Raw genomic sequence first — 21,185 nt, 5'->3', positions numbered from 1 at the left:
CTAATGCTGCCTAACCTGCTGAGTGTTTCCAGAATTTTCTGTTTTCATCAAATAAATGATTTAATTCAATAACTTCTAACTTCCACCCATCATTTTTCATTTCTCCATTGGAAACATGAAGCTTACAGAAATTGTGCACATACCTGGATTCCTACTTGGTATCATTTTGGTCTACCACATCCATGACTTCACTCACTTAACAAGCAAAAGCCGTGTCTTCAGCCGTATACTCCGCAATATCCTTCCTAAAATATACCTCACCATCTCTGCTCCATTAATAGATTCAGATATACACTCAGTGGCCACTTTATTAGGTACACCTGCTTGTTATTGCAAATATCTAATCAGTCAAACATGTGACAGCAACTCAATACATAAAAGCATGCAGACATGGTCAAGAGGTTCAGTTGTAGTTCAGACCAAACATCAGAATGGGAAGAAATGTGATCCAAATGACTTTCACCGTGGGACAATTGGTGGTGTCAGAGAGGGTAGTATGAGTATCACAGAAACTGCTCATCATCTGGGATTTTCATGCACAACTGTGTCTAGAGTTTACAGAGAATGCCCAGAACATTCAGCAGAACAACACAAGCAAAAACTATGGCAAAACAACAGCAGCAAAATAAGCCCCTTCCTACCCACCTACCCACCATCCCAAGCACTCACACACATAGACAGGCCTCCGACCCCAGGACAGGCTGTCTCTGGGCCTCCAGTCTTTGGCCCCAGACTTGCAAAAATTGGGTCTGCAACCTCTAGTCGCTGGCATCAGGCCTCTGACCTTCAAACAGGCTGACCCACGAGCTTCTGATTCTGGACTCCCAACTTTGGTCTTCAATCTTCAAGCTCCCTTCTCTGAGTCGCCAAGCTCTGTGCTTCAACTTTTGGCTCTGCTCTCTGGACTTCACAACCCTCTGAATATTGACCTTAGGAGTCTCCAGTCACAGGTTTGACCTTCAGGCCTTAGACCCAGGACTCACTCCCGGCAACCTGGTGATCCCCTGCCAATTCAACCTTCAGATCACTGACCTGCAACTGCCTACTCCGAACATGAGCTCCTACCCTGATCCTTCATTTACTGCCCTTTACTTCTAATGGTCCCTCATCCCTATCGCTAAACCCTGCTCTCTAGTCAAGGCTTTGCTCATCTACATTAATACGTCTAACCTAGTATCAAATATGGCTTAAAATGAAGCACTGTGAGAGATTTCAAAATATGCCAAGGATTGTTACAGAATTGCAGTTGGTCTTAATAGTTAAGACTCAACAGTAGATTTTTACAGACAGTAGTCACTCCCAGCGCATCCATGAAAATCCTTTCCAATTGTGTTCTTAATATAAAACCAGAAGTTGGCATCTGGTATATAGCTCCTCAAGGAGAGTTGCCACAAGCAACTTAGTGCTCAACAGTTGCCGTACAGAAAATAATGACACAACTGTGTCCTCCGGAATGCAGCAAATTAATTGATATGAAAACAAAATAAACCACAGTTTGCTTACCTTGACCAAGAAGCCAAAATAATTCTCTCAGCAATCATTTCCATCCAAAGCAGTCCATCATGGACACTCTCTCATCTTTGCAAAGGACATTTTAAAGTCATAAGCATCATTGGGGAATACTTAAATTAAATTCTACATTTTATAGAGATTCTTTCTAAACCCTGATTTCAGCAAAGTGATTTTGAATGTAATTAATAGCACAGAAATAATACCGTTTATACTCCACACAAGCCTCCTCTTGCTTTGCTTATTTTCAATCTTAACTATATACAGTGGCATGCAAAAGTTTGAGCACCCCATCAAAATTTATGTTACTGGGAATAGTTAAAGTGAGTAGAAGCTGAACTGATCTCTAAAAGTCATAAAGTTAAAGATGAAACATTCTTTTCAACATTTTAAGCAAGATTAGTGTATTATTTTTGTTTTGTACAATTTTAGAGTGGAAAAAACTGAAAGGAGTACCATGCAAACGTTTGGGCACCCCAAGAGATTTGAGCTCTCTGATAAATTTTACCAAGGTCTCAGACCTTAATTAGCTTGTTAGGGCTGTGGCTTGTTCACAGTCATCATTAGGAAAGGCCAGGTGATGCAAGTTTCAAAGCTTTATAAATACCCTGACTCCTCAAACCTTGTCCCAACAATCAACATCCATGGGCTCCTCTAAGCCGCTGCCTGGCACTCTGAAAATTAAAATAAATGATGCCCACAAAGCAGGAGAAGACTATAAGAAGATGGCAAAGCGTTTTCAGGTAGCCGTTTCCTCAGTTCGTAATGTAATTAAGAAATGGCAGTTAACAGGAACGGTGGAGTTCTGGGAGACCAAGAAAACTTTCCAAGAGAACTGCTCGTAGGATTGCTAGAAAGGCAAATCAAAACCCCCGTTTGACTGCAAAAGACCTTCAGGAAGATTTAGCAGACTCTGGAGTGGTGATGCACTGTTCTACTGTGCAGCAAAACCTGCACATATATGACCTTCATGGAACAGTCATCAGAAGAAAACCTTTCCTGCATCCTCACCACAAAATTCAGCGTCAGAAGTTCACAAAGGAACAGCTAAAAAAAAACCTGATGTATTTTGGAAACAAGTCCTGTGGACTGATGAAGTTAAAGTAGAACTTACTGGTCACAATGAGCAAAGGTATGTTTGGAGAAAAAAGGGTGCAGAATTCCATGAAAAGAGCATCTCTCCAACTGTTAAGCACGGGGGTGGATCGATCATGCTTTGGGCTTGTGTTGCAGCCAGTGGCACAGGGAACATTTCACTGGTAGAAGGAAGAATGAATTCAATTAAATACCAGCAAATTCTGGAAGCAAGCATCACACCATCTGTAAAAAAAAGTTGAAGATGAAAAGAGGACGGCTTCTACAACAGGATAATGATCCTAAACACACCTCAAAATCCACAATGGACTACCTCAAGAGGCACAAGCTGAAGGTTTTGTCCTGGCCCTCACAGTCCCCCAACCTAAACATCATCGAAAATCTGTGCATAGACCTCAAAAGAGCAGTGCATGCAAGACGGCCCAAGAATCTCACAGAACTAGAAGCCTTTTGCAAGGAAGAATGGGTGAAAATCCCCAAACAAGAATTGAAAGACTCTTGGCTGGCAACAGAAAGCGTTTACAAGCTGTGATACTTGCCAAAGAGGGTGTTACTAAGTACTGACCATGCAGGGTGCCCAAACTTTTGCTTCGGACCCTTTTCCTTTTTTTGTTATTTTGAAACTGTAAAAGATGAAAATAAAAAGTAATCTTGCTTTAAATATTAAAGAAATATTTAAATTTATGCCTTTTGGAAATCAGGTCATCTTTCACTCGCTTAGCTATTCACAGTAACAGAAATTTTGCCTGGGGTGCCCAAACTTCTGTGTGCCTCTGTAAACTTTCATTCCTCTTTCTTCATGCATTCACTTAGTTTTTCCCAAAAATATGCCAATGCTATTCAGCTTCTCCCTGTGATAGTGAAATCCAGATAACTATAGCATGTTAACAGATTTTTCTTTAACATCATATTTGATTTATTAAACAAAACTGAAAAATATAGTTGTGATGCAGCCATCTCCACCTCCCCATCACTATTCACTGAGAAAACATCCTGAATTTCTTTTACCCAACTTATTTTCCATTTCTTAGGGATCAATATTGCTCTATTCAACTTGGAAGGTATACCTTCTGACTACTTTGTTTTCCACTGGTGGACTTCTAAAAATTGTGTTCTTTAAATCTGGTAACAAATTACCGATCGTTGGTTTGAAAGAACTCCAAATGTTAGAAGTATATAATGGAAATATAAAGTTATGAGAGTCATAGAAACAGAAGGTAGTCTTTTCCCAGAAATATCAAACACAAGAGGGAATAGGAGAGAGAGGGATCAGTTTCAAGGAAATTTGCGAGATAAGTTTTGTTTTTTTTACAGAGATACTGGTAGGTAACTGGAATGTGCTGCCTGTGGAGAATGTGAAAGCAGATACGAGAGTGATGTTCAAGAATGTGAGCTGTCAAGGAATTGTGCATTATGGGCCACATGGAGGCAAATGGGGCCAATTTAAACTGGCATCATGATCAATACAGATATGGTGGGCTGAAGGCACTGTTCTAACTTCAAATTATTTTGCAGGCAACTTTGAAAGTCAATTGGCCCACAGCAGCCAACAAACAGTATGCTGAAGGTCCAAACGAAAATGCAGATGCTGAACTCTGAAACAAAAGATGTGCTGTAAGAACTCATCCACTCAAGCAGCAAGGTAGGAAGAGAAGCTAGTTGATGTTTCAGGTCAGGGACAGTTTTGAGCTGGGGTCTAAGACCCAAAACATTAACTAGCTTCCCTTTCCAGAGATGCTGACCTGCTGCTGGAGTTCTTCCAGCATTTTCTGTTTTGACCAGTTAAACTAATTTTGGAAAATAAAGAATATTGGCCAAGAATCTCCCACTGTTCAAACAATACAAGGGATCGTACACACCCACCGAAACTAGTCCTGAGTTTGACATCCAAAAAGAAACCATCTCTAATCAGTGCCTCATTGAACATGCTCAAGTCCTGAAGTGAGATTAACCTATTAAATATCTCAAAATAATGATTAAGTTTGATGAAAGGGTAACTGAATGAACAGAAGATCAATTGTCTCTTTTTCTCTTTCCACAGATTCTGCCTGACTTGTCAAGAGTTTCGAGCCTTTTCTGCTTTCCAGTATCAGTAGTTTTTGATTTTACAAATGCATTTGATGTTTGCTCACTGAGAAGGATATCATATGGTCCCAAGGGAAAGAGAAGATTAAACACTGATAACTGTGCTTCCTTAAAAAGTTAGCCGTTCAAGCGTTCTGCCATCTCTTTTCAAATGATAACTTCAAGTTGAGAAAGAGGTTAAAGGCCAGGAACACTGATTACTGCAAATTTTGCAAAGTGAGAGTGCTGCAAATGAAAGAAGTGACAGAATATCAAGTCAGAGGACACAACACAATTTAAACCCAATTATGTTCTCACTCAACATCTCAACTTTGTGTCTTCCAGCAGGACCAATTTAAGCCAGGGGAAATGCAGGTGGTAGTCCAGAGACAAGAAATTAAATATCCAGCTCCTCCATGAGATCCCAATTCATTGTTAATACTCAGGCGTTACTATTCCTGTCATTAAATCACACCTGCTTCATTATGCAATTAAAATAACAGATTTCTCTGAACTATATCGCATCTCTGCTTTACTTAGTATTCTGACAATGTAACAATTTTTTTTTCATTTGCTCTCTGATCAACATCAATTTCCTCAATGTTGCATTGTCAGAAGAAATTAGTCATTGAATTGCTGTGCAACAATCCATATATTATATTTGAAGTCCATTCCAATTTCAATTACAATTCTGAATGAGTTCCATTGGTGACTTCGTCATCATTTCTGTTGGACGTAATCCACTTTCCCTCTAAGTGTTTTTTTTTAATTGACCAACTATCAGTCAGATGATAGGATGCGAGCTTGGGGAAGGGAAACAGCATCAGTGAAAAAGGAGGGAATGAAGAAAATCAATGGTACTTGTGGAACAAAAAATGTTGAATCTACATGTGTGATACCACCCCACACCCCTCACCCCTCACCACACCGCACTCTCAAAACAGATGCAGCTATTACAATGAGTGAGTAAGCTCATTTTATGTACCAAGTACAGTACTTGAGATTTTAAAATCTCAGAAGAAATTAAGTGGATTTATTCAGCATCCATGTTATCCTTGGCACATTCTATAAAATATTTTCTAGAAACAACCACCCACAGAATGGTAACAGTATAAGGAAGACAGTTGGACTGTTATTTCTAGAACAATTCCATTGAAAAACAATCTGGGCAGACCCACTTCAATAATGTCACCCCCACATCATTGCAAATTACTTCCTTTCAGATACTTACCCAACTCCCTTTTAAACAGTGCAATTTAATTTGCTTTGACTGTGACCTCTGACATTAACCAGATATTACATTAAAACAAGATTCTTTAACTTTTAATTTTAGTTCTTCTGCTAATTACCTTCATCTGTGAACCCTGGCTCATTACCTTTCTGCCAGTCAGTACAGTTTCTCTCTATCTAATCCTTCTTTTCTTTCAAACCAAACCCCTCTGATCTATTTTCTGTGCTGCAACAACCAAATAAATCTTCCCTATGTTTTTAACTTTGTTGTCATTAATATGGTTCTAATACAATTTGGACACAGTAAGTCCCATAAACAACAAGTCACTACTGTTGGAAACAGAGTTGGTTGATACATTAATACGGAACAGGACACCAAGCCAATACAGCTTCTTTGCCAATACTGTACTGCCAAGGATTTACTCTTGTAACAGCTAAGGGGACAAAAATGGTTCTATATCAACCACCCTGACAAAAATGAAACTAACTTTGTGAGTCCTGATTACGGGCTTAAGGTTCTGTAGAATTAATAATCTTGATGTCTTGATACTTACAAGTGAGGATACTTGCTCTGGAGCCAAAGAAGAGGACAGATGAAGAGAAACAGCTCAGTTTAAGGATATCAACTTTACAACACATACCCAAGGACATAAAACAAATGGGTAAGTTGAAAACTTCTTGGTTTATTGAAAAATAAGTATATTTTTTGGTTCATTTTCCCTAAAACTAACCACTGGTTCTTAATGTTACAACTTTATTTAGTAACATACACTAAGTGTGATAAAAAGAATTAGTTCAGTTGCAAAATGCAAGCTGAATTATTAGATTGGCCCTTTTATATTATTCTATTATTCATTAGAAACTTTTTGGTGCACAACGAAAGTTTTCTATCTGTATTGTCATCATGCAGGAAAAACACTCATGATCAATGGCTTCTCACTGGGATTTGAAGCCTTTCAAAAGCTGTTAATTTGTGCAATGGAAACTGGAGGTGCTTTTGTATTTGGATCAGTACTGTTCTGCTGACAGATTCTACTGCTTTCAACAGCAAAATGATAATACTCCATCAAAGGTAATACAAGGCTCCTTGTTTCTGGAAAGGTCCAACTTTCAAACTGAACTCTATAATTTAAAAAAAGCTTCAAGTTATTGTCTGGAGAGAACTACTCACTAAAATTGATGAACTACAAGCAAAAAAATAAATGCATTCACCAACCGGTTTTCTGCTGTTTTATTTACATTGCTCATGAGCACTTTTGCACTAATAAAGTTCATGTTCAAGTTTGTCATTCAACCATACACGAATACCAATGAACAGAGCCAAACAAAACAGTATTACTCCAGGGCCAAAGTGCAAAACACATTACCAGCAGTCACATGCAGCGCGAGGTGCATATAGAACATAAAAGATGGCAGTAAATTACAGTCACACAAAAAGTAATCCAAGTCCCTGAGACTACGAATGTTGCAACAATCTGCGGTCAAACACAATCCAGCTTGTCTGCAGAGCGAACACTGGGAGGAAGCACTGATTCCAGCATGGACGCCATGTAACACCACCTCTGGCACTCTAGTGGAGCACCCAACTTCGACTCCGCCGCCTAGCGGCTGCAGACAGAAAACATTGCAGCTAGAGATTTGTTCTACGCTGCAACCGAGACCTGGCAGCTCGCCCACCGGACCACACCAACGTCCAACAGGATCTTGCGGTCACAAGAAACGTGACTAAGATGATCACTTGCTGTTGGACTGCACACTTCCTTCACGCACCGACGCCTCTCTGTCCCAGGCAGCATCACAGTCTGCACCAAGTTCAGCTCCTTCAGACTCTCCACCAATGAGCAACACACTGCGGGTGTAGACCTCAAGAGTTTTAAATTCTTAATGTCCAGCAAGGTCTTGCGATCATAAAAAACATGTTTAAAAAAGACAATAACACCTCTGGTTGACCTTGTAGAAGCTGTTACGTCCAAGCGCACCGGCATCTTACGGGAAGCTTGAATTAAGTTAAATGAGAGACAATGCCATCATCTCTGTCTCCACATCCATTCAATCTTTATTCTCAGTAATCAATGCTAAAAGGAGTAAACTCGCCTCACAGGAAACACTCAGTATTGGTGCAAGCTTTCCCTGTACATCTGCTACCCCAAATAGCTTATTTCTTCTCATAATTTTAATCTCTGCTATCATTGGAGACTTGCCAATTTCAACCTCATGTCTGTTGATGTGTAACTTAATAATCACTTTTATATCTGCATTATCCAAGCTTTCATATCAAAACTATGTTTAGTTTCCTGTCTCCTGCTGTTATGTTACCTTATTATTATAATACTTGAGCCAAAGAATCGATCCAAGGCACCATCTCTGCTGTGCACCCATTATATCAGGATATTTTTCAGCCCAACATTGCACAATGGCAATTTTCCTAATAAAAGAAATAATGAAGGTTTCCTCTCATTTTGCATCTTTGCCATTGTCACCAAAAAATGTCAAATTCACCCTGGCATTTAGACCAGGTTGCCCATCACCTGAAGTAGCCATTCACCACATACCAGTTTGGTACCAACACCACAAAGTCTGTTGTTGAAACCCTTGCCATCATTGCACACTGGAAGCTATGCAAAACCCCTTGGACTCTTTCCTCAACTTGTGTGCACAAAGGGATTAATATCAGTGAAAATAAATGTTAATGAAATGTTATGCCTTGCCCCGAGATGATGACAAATGAATATATCATATAACTGTTTTTTATAAATAGATTGTTGAATTTTGAAAAACACATGAAGAAGATTCTTAACCCTTTATACATTTACAGCTAAATGTTCTAGTGATGTTCACCAAATGTGGAATTCAGAACCAGATTTAATATCACTGGTGTATGTCATTAAATAATGAAAAACTGAGTTACATTTACGTATGCATATGTTATGGATGTGGTAATACTAACATTTCATCACACCTTGTCTTCTCAATGCACCTGAATATCTGACTTCCAATCTTCAAAACTTTTCTAATTCTGTTTATGTCGTCATCACTTGTTTTGTTTAGGATGTGCAAGTAAACTGGAGATTGATTTTAATTCTAAGGATCTCCAGAACCTGACTAGAAAATCTGCAGTTCAGAGATAAATGCAACACTTTTATTGTCAGTTAGAAAAAGCTTGACATTTTACCATATTGGTGTAATGATCATCACAATGGGAGGTTTGAAGGAAATCCAGAAGTAAAGAGACAACCAAAATTAAACCTTACCTTATCTTTGTCTTCTACTACATCAATCAGAACATCATCTGGATCTAGTATCCCTCCATCTGTATATTCCAAATGGTGAATCTTAATCGAGTATCCAGCATCCTTTACAAAGAAAGAAAGCACTATTTTCATTACAATGATTAACAGAGGAAAGAGCAGAATACCAAGCTGACATATATCACTGTTCTTTCATTGATGATAAATCAAACTCCAGGAATTCCCTCCTAACAGTGCAGTGATTGCACCTTTACCACATCAAAAACAACCACTGAAGATTCCTCACCAACTCACATCTTCTCAAGGTGGGCAGTCTTACTGCTGACACATATTTCCCACAAAAGAATTTAAAATTGTATAATTGAGACATGCTTTATGAAGGAACTTGCTATAACATTGAATGTTTCAAAGCTTTTGTGCATAATTTCACAACTGACATGTTAGAAACATTTCTCGGCAAAATGAAGAATTTGAATAAATGCACACTCCTATTTACAAAGCATAATTAATTGTTCTCTTTGGGGAAGGGTCTACATGGGTATCATTTTTGTCACGGTTTCAAACAACAGTGTAGATTTCTCAAACTGACTGCTCCAGAAAAACACTTGCATCACTACAACCACTAAAGATCAAGGCATTCAACTTACTTCCGGTACCACACAAGCAAACTTCTATTAAACACCAAGTACACTGCAGATGCTGTGGTCAAATCAAAACGTACAAAAAAGCTGGATGAACTCAGCAGGTCGGGCAGCATCCGTTGAAAGAAGCAGTCAACAAAACTACTATGTCGCACATCAACAAAATTCAAAGTACAGCCAATTAAATCCAGTGTAGATACAAAATATACCACATCAGACATTAGCTTCAAAATATATGCTTGAATTAAAGTGTTTAAAATTTGAGGACCTCCGTCAGTAGTGGATATTGACCATAGATACTGTGTTCTAGCTGTCTAGATACACAAGTCTGGGGGGTACGTATGGAGGGCAAGCTGTTGCCCATGTAGCAGGCTCCCTCTCTCCACACATCTGATGAACCCAAAGAAATGACAGAGACCGATACAGTTTGGCACCAGCAGTGTCACAGGAGTTGCCAGTCAACACTGAACTCAATGAAGGACTGACCTATTTATTGCTAGCAACATTTGCGTTGTGTCAGCAAGACGTCAAATCTGCCTTTCACATCTGTTCCATGAGAAATAAGTGCAGGAAGTTTTCATGGTGGTTCTCTCCACTGATAAAGGGTCCCTGCCCAAATATTAACTGATCAGTTTCCTTCCGATCTACCTGACCTGCAAAGTTCCTCCAGTGTATTGCTGCATGTTACTCCATCCCCTCTGCCTGCACTGGCAAGAGGGTCTTAGATCTTGCCCCTTCCACAGGTAGCCTTTGCAATGACTGCACCAAAGCTTCAAAATCCAATGTATACCATCTACAATCTTGAGAGTTATTTTTCTTACAGGCAACCACAAGATGAACAACACAATTGAACCCATAAAAAAACCCACACAACAAAGATGGTCAAAAATACAATGCGCGCAAAAAAGAACAAATTGTACCACCAATACGGAACAATGAACACACACAACATGAACTGCAGAATCCCCGAAAGTGAATCCACGGACATGGAGCTAGTTCAGCACTGAGATGACACAGGAGCCCGATGGCTGTGAGCCACTGCTGCCAAGTCCATTCAGTGCCGAAGCAAGGAAAGCCCACGGAGCAGTGAGCCTCAGACTCAACGTTGATGCCTCAATCATTTTACTCTGGGCTCAGTGCTTAAATCAGACAAACATCGGTTAGTTTTTCGCTCTCTGGCCCAGGACTCGCCACTTCAATCCGACCCAAAGTTTCGATCTGGCCCTAAGCCTGCTCTAGCCATGGCCACACCTGCATTCTCCAGTTTGCCGAAATCTTCAGGAAACCGCAAAAATGCCTGGTCGCTCAGACAGTTCAAAAGCACAACTCCCGAAGGGAAATTACAGGCTGCAGATTGCAATGATTGCAGTGATTAATAGAATAGTTAGTGTTTTTTTTAAGCTCCCTTCAAAACGTCGCCATATACCACCATCCCTTAGCATGTAGTCCAGTACCTCGGATTGTGTCACCTGCAATGATCATAGATAGCTTGCTTCACTGGAAGATCAGCACGTTTCAAACAGACCATAAAGATGTGTTTCACTGAATCGATAATTTTCCAGCAGCAGCTGATGCTCTTCACAGTGTATGCCCTTCAATAAGCCCAAAGAGATTAGGGTTTTGTGTAATACATCAACATGGAATAAACCTCAAAGACTAACATATCTCTTTCCAGGCCTTCTTAGCAAATGAACAGTTCAGAAGTCAGAAGGATGGAGGGACAATGGTCTTATCTGCAAGCACCTTTATGCTGAAACTCTGGCCGTGAATTACAGATCTGACTGGGAGGACTCATCTCTCCACCAACCAAGCAATGAGATTTTAGACTCTAAAATTTAGAGACACATTGTCATATTATAAGGAAAGCAGCCCTATGGCCAATGTCAGGGCTGACTAGCAAGCATCTGTTCTTGCTAATTGTCAATTCCAGTTATCATCTCACTGACCCCCATCCAGTTACAGACTGGGGGCAATTTACAGTTGCCAATTAGCCTACCAACCAAGTTGTGTTTGGTACTCTGGAGGACACTGAAGCACCTGGAGGAAATATGTGGTCACAGAAAGAACATGCAAACTCCACAAGTCAGTGCTAGTGATCAGGACTGAACTTCAGTTGCTGGAGCATTGATGGCAGAGGCTCTACTAAAGGCACCACACTGTGCTGCCGCATTACCTGCTCAAGGACCCTCCAGCTCATTTCCCCCACAGGTTTTCAAGAATATTCCATGCAGTCCACTAAACCCAATTGCCTTGTGATTTAAGGTTTTCTTTTGTACAAACCTTCTCACGAGAGACAGGTAGTGAAGCAGAGTTTAATAGGACAGATTGTGCAACCACAACATGGCCAGACCTACCTTTGGCAATCCTAGATAGGCAAGGCTGGAGGTACAGGTTCTTTCATACAACCATCAGATCTTGAATCGACTTATCAGAACTCAGCAACGGAACACCATGACCACCTCTTACACTACCTTCTCTTCACTGTCTTGTATAAATTATTAGTTGCATTATCCAAACCTACGTGCCTATGATACTCCAGCAAGTTTATTATTGTGCCTGTACCTCACTGTATTTGGATACATGCCAATAAACTCAACTGAACTTGAGAACCTCAGCTGCTATCAAAAGCTTTGGGTAGACCACGGTTACACAAACACCAAGTGCCACCACATACAGGGCCTGCGTCCACCCATTGCTGGGCAAACCCCAAATGGACATTTCCAACCTTGCTTTCGGGAACTGCAGGTTTTCTGTTGCAATGCAGCAATAACCGTAAATACCCTGAAGTAACAGAAGAGCCAGCCAATTTGTGCAAAGTCCCATAATCAACAATCTGATAACGATAAGATTCAGTGGTTTTGATCAAGCTATAATTATTCATTAAAGCTTCTTCCCTCAATTTATGGGAGATCCTTTGCTGTCTGCCTGGGAGCCCAAACTGTGTCTCATTCAGTCTGCCAAGCGATGCCATTTACAACAGACAGCACTCTTCTAAAACTTTGCACACAAGCCATTAGACTAACATTTCCCTCCCATTTAGTTGTTTGTGAATGTGAATTCTCCCAGTGATGGATGCAATGGAAGGGCTGAAAGGCAAGTAGAACACACACCCCAGCATGATTCAGAACACGACGACAATTGGAACATCTAAAAAAGAATCAGCTGAAGCAGCTGGAGAACAACCAATTTATTTTCTTTTTTCCCTCAGCAGGGATTGCTCAGAGCAGATCAGGCTGGTAAGAGAAAGTGTTTTGTTTTTTAAAACTGTTGTCATAGCAACACATTGCCAAGCACACTGGTTCACAATCCCACACAAACTAATTAGTAACTGCCTCGCCTTGATTCAGCTTCCATTTTGGTTACTGATGGATCTACGCTTCCAAATTACAGTAATTACCAAAAAAAAATGGTCCTTATCAATTGACACAGTTTCATGACAATTCACAACATTGTGTGAAAATTTAATTTCTTTCCCTGGTTACAAAATCTATGTAGATCTTTCAGTGAATATTCCAGAAGAGGAGAATTAGGAGCTAGGTCAAAATAGTCTGAAACCTTTATGAGATGACCAAATTGAAAGAAAAGATATAAAAGCACTGGCAAACTTAGGGACACCAAGGTAGCGTAGCAGCTACAACAACACCAATACAGCACGGGGCATTCCAGAGTTGAGAGTTCAATCCCAGTGCCATCTGTGAGGAATTTGTATATTCCTCCCACATTCCAAAGATGTATATGTTAGTAGTTTAATTGGTCATTGTAAAGATTAGGATAGTGTTAAGTATTTAAGTACGTGTGTTTCTGGGTGATGTAGCTCATGGGTCAGAAGGGCCTCTTCTGCACTGTATCTCTAACTAACTAAATAAACAAACAAACAAACAAATAAAACAAAATAAAAGATGTCAGAACCAGGAGATTATGCCTAGTTATAAACATTTGAACAAGCTGGGACTGCATTCCTTAAAGAGAGATTAGGAATCTTTTGATAAGGAAAATTTTTCATATTTTGCTTCCTATGTTTCCTTATGACACACGAGGCCATTCAGTCCAGAGTCTTTCTCTCAGTCGCATATTAAATACTGAGACAATTTTTTCTTCTGATTATTCAACTACAGAAATAAAAATACTTGAATTCATGCAACACTGCCAAGAGTCTTACAATTAATGTTATATTCTGCCATCATATTTGACCTACCAAAATGAACCACTTCACACTTGTCTGGGTTGAATGCCATCTGCCACTTCTCAGCCCAGTTTTGCATCCTATCAATGTCCCGCTGTAACCTCTGACAGCCCTCACACTATCCACAACACGCCCAACCTTTGTGTCATCAGCAAATTTACTAACCCATCCCTCCACTTCCTCAACCAGGTCATTTATAAAAATCACAAAGAGTAAGAGTCCCAGAACAGATCCCTGAGGCACACCACTGCAGAATATGACGGGTATACAACCACTCTTTGCCTTCTGTGGGCAAGCCAGTTCTGGATCCACAAAGCAATGTCCCCTTGGATCCCATGCCTCCTTACTTTCTCAATAAGCCTTGCATGGGGTATCTTATCAAATGCCTTGCTAAAATCCATATGCACTACATCTACAGCCCTAACTTCATCAAAGTGTTTAGACACATCCTCAAAAAATTCAATCAGGCTCATAAGGAACGACCTGCCTTTGACAAAGCCATGCTAACTATTCCTAATCATACTGTGCCTCTCCAAATGTTCGTAAATCCTGCCTCTCAGGATCTTCTCCATCAACTTACCAACCACTGAAGTAAGACTCACTGGTCTATAATTTCCTGGGCTATCCCTACTCCCTTCTTGAATAAGGAACAACATCCACAATCCTCCAATCCTCAACTCTCCCATCCTCATTGATGATGCAAAAAGCATTGCCAGAGGCTCAGCAATATCCTCCCTCGCTTCCCACAGTAGCCTGGGGCACATCCCGTCTTGTCCCAGTGACTTACCCAACCTGATGCTTTCCAAAAGCTCCAGCACATCCTCTTCCTAAATATCTACATGCTCAAGCTTTTCAGTCCACTGCAAGTCATTCCTACTATCGTCAAGATCCTTTTCTGTAGTAAATACTGAAGCAAAGTATTCATTAAGTACCTCCGCTATTTCCTCCAGTTTCATGCACACTTTTCCACTGTCACACTTGGCATCTGTGGAAGAGGGAACTGTTGTCATTTCAAATCAGGGACTCTTTGCCTAATTTTCTTCTACCTTTAGAAAATACTGACCGAGGAATAACTACTGAAGAGGACACCAAGTGAAGGAAGGGGAAGGAGGAGGCCACAAAACCTCCTTTCAGTACGATCACTACTCAAATGTTGCCCAATCCAATATCTCCCAAATTCCTTCATTTTTCAAAAATCTTTCTCAGGCTTGCATACACTTATATCCAAAACTGTTAGAAGCTCAAAATTCCAATACCACTTCATCTAAGTCTTATAATCTGAGTCTACCCTGAGTTCTCAGCTTCCTATGGGAGAAACATTCTCAGACTACCCTTGTTAATCCAATCTGTTATGTTATTGCTAGGGATGATGCACCTGCTCATCTACAGAAAAGAATAGTGGGACCATTTATATCCATCTGAGCTGACGACTTTAATGTTCCACCTGCTGCACTACACTGCCAACAGTGTTAAAGTACCTCTGTAATTTACTGAATTAGCAGTCTACATTTGTATCCAAGGTACGAGTCCAACTCAAAACCAAAACTATCCTACTTCAGATCCAAAACCACAATTAACAAATGTAACATTGTCACCTTTCAATCCCAAAGAGAATTCAGCAAAAACATCTTTATCGAGAAGTTGGTGGATCTTACTGTCATCTAGGAGAGGCTGGGGTAAAGAGCAGATACCCATCCAGGAAAGCTGGCCCAGAAATTAATAGAGCAACATCAGTATAATCTGGGTAATGGGCTGAATCTTTCTTTCATTTTAAGACAGCACTGGTGGAACACAGCGATTTCTTGTCGATAGCAAACAAAAGAAAGCAAAACATCCGGTCAAGATAGCACCAGCCAACAATGCTACTTCAGACGACATCTTCCAGGGAGTCCATGAAACTGTTTCTTGCACTCCTTTTTATTTGAAATGCACTTCTGGTACTGTTAGAGCCTGTGACCAACAGTTTGAAGATCAATTTAGTGATCTGGTGCTTTCTTGTCTCTGATAAGATTCCAGGAGGCGAGCAGCCTCAAGGCCTAGAAACTTAGAGACAAAGGCGAGTGCAGAATGCAAGCAAGTGTTCAGTGCCATCCACCAGTCTTACGTTTGCTGCTGCCCAAGGAAGATGTCTGTGTGTGACCATCGCTTCCTTACTGCTCCTGAAGGAAAGCCCCTGCGTTTGGATGGTCTCTGTCTCTCCCTCAATGTTGTCAGAGGATGATAGCAAAGTTCTGGGTCTGGAACTTATGAATTACCTTTTGAACACTTTCAGTTTTATGTTTTTATATTCTGTGTTTTCACCTGTTCTTCCTTGTTGCCTTTGCGCAATGTGTTTGTCTTTTTAACTCATGGGCGGAGTTTGCTTTTTTTTGCACGTGGGGGGGGGGGTCACTGATGTTCTTGTTGCCATTTGCAGGATTTGTTTTTTGTGCATGGGGGTATTCGATGTTTTTGTTGTCATTTGCTCAATATTTTTTTTGTGCATATGTTAAACCTTACTTGTAATTATTACCTGTTACCCGATACAAGAACACACAGTACTACGGAAGATAAAGCAACAGCTTTTTATTAGTAGCTCGTTACTAGGGAGAACCTTCCTTCAGCACTCTCTTGGAGTCTGCATCGGGGTCTCCATTTACTTGTACAAGCATGGCTCTTTTATACACATGTAGTCGCGTACACTTGTTAAGCAATTGTGCAATTTCTTCTTTACTTGCACAGTAACAGTAACATAAGGTACTTATAAGGTAATTGATCATTTTACTGAATCATTGTTCTAAGAACCTGCTTAGCATGGATAGTTCCCGTTTACTTCTAAGAACCTGTGTTAGGACATCACACCTCATCAGGCGGTTCTTTATTTAAACCTTGGTCTAGCAATTTCGAGAACAATGTCTCATGTTCAGAAAGCAGTGTATAATTAACACCGCATCCTCTGATGTGTCAGCAACATCAAAATTACTCTTTAACCCCTTTAATTTCTTCACATAATGGGAGTGGACATTCTTCTTTTAATAGCTTCCATTATATTCTTTGCTTCATGGCTATCTAGAGAAGACAAATCTCAGAATTCTATACTCATTCATACTTTCATAATGTATATACCTTGAACCTTGAACTAACTACTTTGTTAATCTCACTTTTTTTGGATAAATAATCACAGCAATCAATAGACTGTAAATTCCCTTGAACTTTTGAACCACCTGTACGACCTGGCATCTTTGCGGTGTGAATTGAAGACTCGAAGGTACAGGATGGTTGCAGAGTGATGTGTACAGCCGGATCAAGGTGGCCAGGCCCGGGCCCAAGAGCGAGGAATGAGCCGATATTTGGCTTTTGCTGAAGTGAGCTTGGAGGTGATTTGACGCAGCAGAACCAAGGTGAGGGAGAGTCAAGGTGGCTGAGGACGAGGAAAAGATCTGAAGTTTGATCAACTTAAGTGCCAGGCTGAATTGGAAGGGTCAAGTATGGACTGAATCAATGAGGTAGGGCCCATGCCCGAGAGCACAGCGAAGCAGCAGGGCCTGGGTCCGAGGGTGAGGAACGGCCCTGCAGCATTGACAACATTCATGTTTGTGGACACGCTTCCGTGAACTTCAGTTGTTCACTTGCTTTTGTTGTTTACACAATTTGGGTTGTTTTTTTTTTCCCCCTGCACACTGGGTGTTTGAAGGTCTTTTTTAAATAGATTCTATTGGGTTTCTTTGTTTTGTGGCTGCCCGTAAGGAAACGAATCTCAGCGTATGCATACTTTGATAATAAATGTATTTTGAACTTTGAATCATCTGACCAACAGACCTGCTGTTACTGCTGCAACTAGCTTTGCCTTTGAGTTCGAAGGTGGCCTGAGCGACAAGGTGGTATGCTGATCACTGGGCCAAGCCAGTCAGTGACTGCCCTCTTAATAAAACAGGTCCCTCGCTGTGCTTCTGGAAAGTGAATCATCCACTGAACATGTTAGCAAGCAGCTCCCTGCATTCGTCAATCCAGCTCCATTGAAATTTTTGCCTCAGCCATAACGAGCTGCTTAAGAGCTCTTGGTGATTGGGAATGTTGAGCAGTCTATGCATTGCTGAGCTCCCAGGAAAAGAGGGCAAACAAAGAAATTATATGTGCAACAAGTTTGCCCAAAACACCAGCAAAGAAGGCAGGACATTTTGAGCAAAGCTTTTAAAAAAGAGATGGAAACGGGTATTTTTTAAAATCACGTTTATGGATCTGTCAATTCCTATCAGACGATCTTCCTCGACTCTGGTCCTTTCTTAAGATGAGTTTTCCCCTTGTACAAACAAAGACGTGTTACCAAGAAATGTTACCAAGGCTTTCTTTGGCAATTAACTGTGACAAAGTAAATCAAATTATAAATGCATGAGTACTGATCATGAGACCTCAACTTCTTCACCCATCTACCCCAAGGTCTCTTGAACAGTGAATAGTACAGAATCCACTCAGGGCCACTTACCCATATTATATGATTGAAATGGAAATACTAATTGGCACAGTAGACTCACTTACCAAACTCAGATGAAAAGTTGGCAAACTCAACAAGATTTAAAGACAATGCACTGACATGCTGGACAATCCAACCCAAAGTAAGAATGGAGAGGTGTGCTATCTACTTGTCAGCAGTTTTGGTATTAGCTCATAGTAAGCATTCATAGTTTAAAAACAGGTTACAAATTTTCCAGCATCTGTCAGGAAGCAAGGGACTTACAAGTGAACTTTTCAAACAGATATAAACAGAGAGGAAATGTTTTTTGACTGGTGTTTTTAGCAAACAATTAATGTAGTTGTTAGTTTTTAAATGTTAATAATGTAAACCATATTCACTTGCCCTCCTGCTCCAAGAGAACTGAGAGACCCAGTTTATACAAGGTCCTCTCAGACAAGCTCCTCTGAACCTCTGTGGTTTGGTTGTCAAAGATTCATAAATTTACAAGCAAGTAAAGATGGCAGCAACTTGGCTGGTCCTGCATCAACAGGCTTAAAAAGCAGGCAAGTAAAGCCCAGCAGCATCCCAGAATACTAAAAACTTAAAGACTTTTTACAAGCAAACCATTTTTGACTTGCTTGTGGTAAACATCTTTTTGCACAAGCTTGCAGCAGGCTGAAGGTGATACAATTGAAATGGAGGTTGTATCAATCAAACTGTCATGGGTACGATTTCAGCAGTTTACAGGAAGCTGCTGTCACAGCTATACAGAAGGAAATATGCTCCTCCAAGCAGTCACCAACATCATCCAAAGGCAGAATAAGTAATTCTTGAAGCTAATAGACAGCTGGGAGCTACAGACATTTGAAAAACGGTATAAAATGGAAATGATCTTCAAGTAATTGTTGTGAGTAAGTTGTGTTTTGAGTCAGAGAAGTCTATGCAAGCAAAACACAATTATAGTCAAATTAAAACTGTGTAAGGTACAGGATAAAGAAATCATATTAGTGTATGTTGGAGCTATTTTATATCATACAGTATAATCTTAATTAATTTCATATATCATTATTTATAGCTTTTGGCAGTGTTAATCAACATTTCACCATGTTCCACGCTGTGCTGTTCCTGTAAGTCTTGACTCGCTTTACCCCACCCTGATGAGTTCAGGCCACCCCAGAGATCTGCAGGGAGAGTAACCTATCCACAAAACTCTCATGAAAGTTTAAAGATATCCTTTGTTCAATTAAATAGACATCAGTCTGTACTTTCTGTGCAATCGTAAAACTGATGACTCATACAGTCAAATTCCGTGGAGTTTACGCATAGTCCCTGTGACAGTGTGGGGTTGCTCTGGGTGCTCTGGTTTCTTCCCACGTGCCAATAATGTGTAGGTTGGAAGCTAACTGACCACTGTAAATTTCCCCTAGTGAGTAAGTGAGGGATAGAATCTGAGGGGAAATTGATGAGAATGTGTGGAGAATAAAAATCAGATTAATGCACCAACGCTTTTAGATATTCACCACCCTCTGGCTAAAGAAATTTCTCTGCATCTTTGTTTTAAATGGACGCCCCTCCATCCTGAGGCTGTGCCCTCTTGTCCTAGACTCCCACAGCATGGGAAACATCCTTTCCACATCTACTCTGTCTAGACATTTCAACATCTGAAAGGTTTCAATGAGACCATCCCCCCCCCCCATCCTTCTAAATTGCTACAAGTATAGAGCTTGAGCCATCAAACATTCCTCATATGATGACACTTTCGTTCCCAGAATCATCCATGTGAACCGCCTCTGGATCCTCCCCAATGCCAGCACATCTTTTCTTAGATGAACAGCCCCCAACTGTTCACAATACTTATGGTAAAGCTTCACCAGTTCCTTAGAAAGACTCAGCATCACATCCCTGCTCTTGTATTCTAGACTTCTTGAAATGAAGGCAAACATTGCATTTGCCTTCCTCACCACATTCTCAACCTGCAAGTTAACTTTTAAGGTGTTTTGCACAAGAACCAAGTCCCTTTGCATCTCAGATTTTTGGATTTTCTCCTTGTTTAGAAAATAGCCTGCACATTTATTTCTACTACCAAAGTGAAAGTGCACGACCATGCATTTTCTAACATTGCATTTAATTTACCAATTCTCTTAATCTGTCCAAATCCTTCTGCAGTCTACCTGTTTCCTCAACACTACATGTCCCTCCACCAATCTTTGTATCAACTGCAAACTTGGCAACAAAGCCATCTATTCCACCATCTAAATCATTGATATACAGCATAAAAAGAAAAGGTCCAAAAACTGACCCCTGCAGAACACCACTACTCACTGGCAGCCAACCAGAAAAGGATCCTTTATTCCTACTCACTGCCTCCGACCAATCAACCAATGCCTTAACCATGTTAGTAACATTCCTGTAATACCATGGGCTCTTAACTTAGCAAATTGCCTCAAGTGTGGCACCTTATCAAAGGCTTTCTGAAAGACCAAATATACAACATCCACTACATCCCCTTTATCTATCCTATGTGTAATCTCCTCAAAGAATTCCAACAGGTTCATTTGGCAAGATTTTCCCTTAAGGAAACCATGCTGACTTTGTACTATCCTGTCCTGTGTCACCAAATACTCCATCAGCACATCCTTAACAACTGACTCTAACATCTTCCCAACCATTGAGGTCAGGCTAGCTGGTTTATAATTTTCTTTCTGCTGCCTTCCTCCTTTCTTTTTTTTAAACAGTTTGTCCTTCACTCTGGTTCCCACCCTGTGCCAAATTAGTTTAAACCA

The 21,185-nt window shown here is 40.4% G+C and overlaps 1 protein-coding gene across 4 annotated transcripts in view; it reads right to left on the bottom strand.

Moving 5' to 3' along the window:
• The window catches only part of pard3bb (par-3 family cell polarity regulator beta b), a 1,128,463-nt gene that overhangs the window by 998,442 nt on the left and 108,836 nt on the right, over positions 1-21,185 (bottom strand). For all 4 annotated transcript variants that reach the window (XM_059967323.1, XM_059967326.1, XM_059967321.1 and 1 more), the window contains exon 2: positions 9,150-9,251. In XM_059967323.1, the coding sequence (XP_059823306.1) occupies positions 9,150-9,251 (102 nt within the window). The remainder of the gene's footprint in view (positions 1-9,149; positions 9,252-21,185) is intronic.

The sequence above is a fragment of the Hypanus sabinus genome, chromosome 4 (assembly GCF_030144855.1).
Source record: "Hypanus sabinus isolate sHypSab1 chromosome 4, sHypSab1.hap1, whole genome shotgun sequence".
In the NCBI taxonomy this organism is placed as follows: domain Eukaryota; kingdom Metazoa; phylum Chordata; class Chondrichthyes; order Myliobatiformes; family Dasyatidae; genus Hypanus; species Hypanus sabinus.
This window is presented reverse-complemented; position numbering and strand designations above follow the sequence as displayed.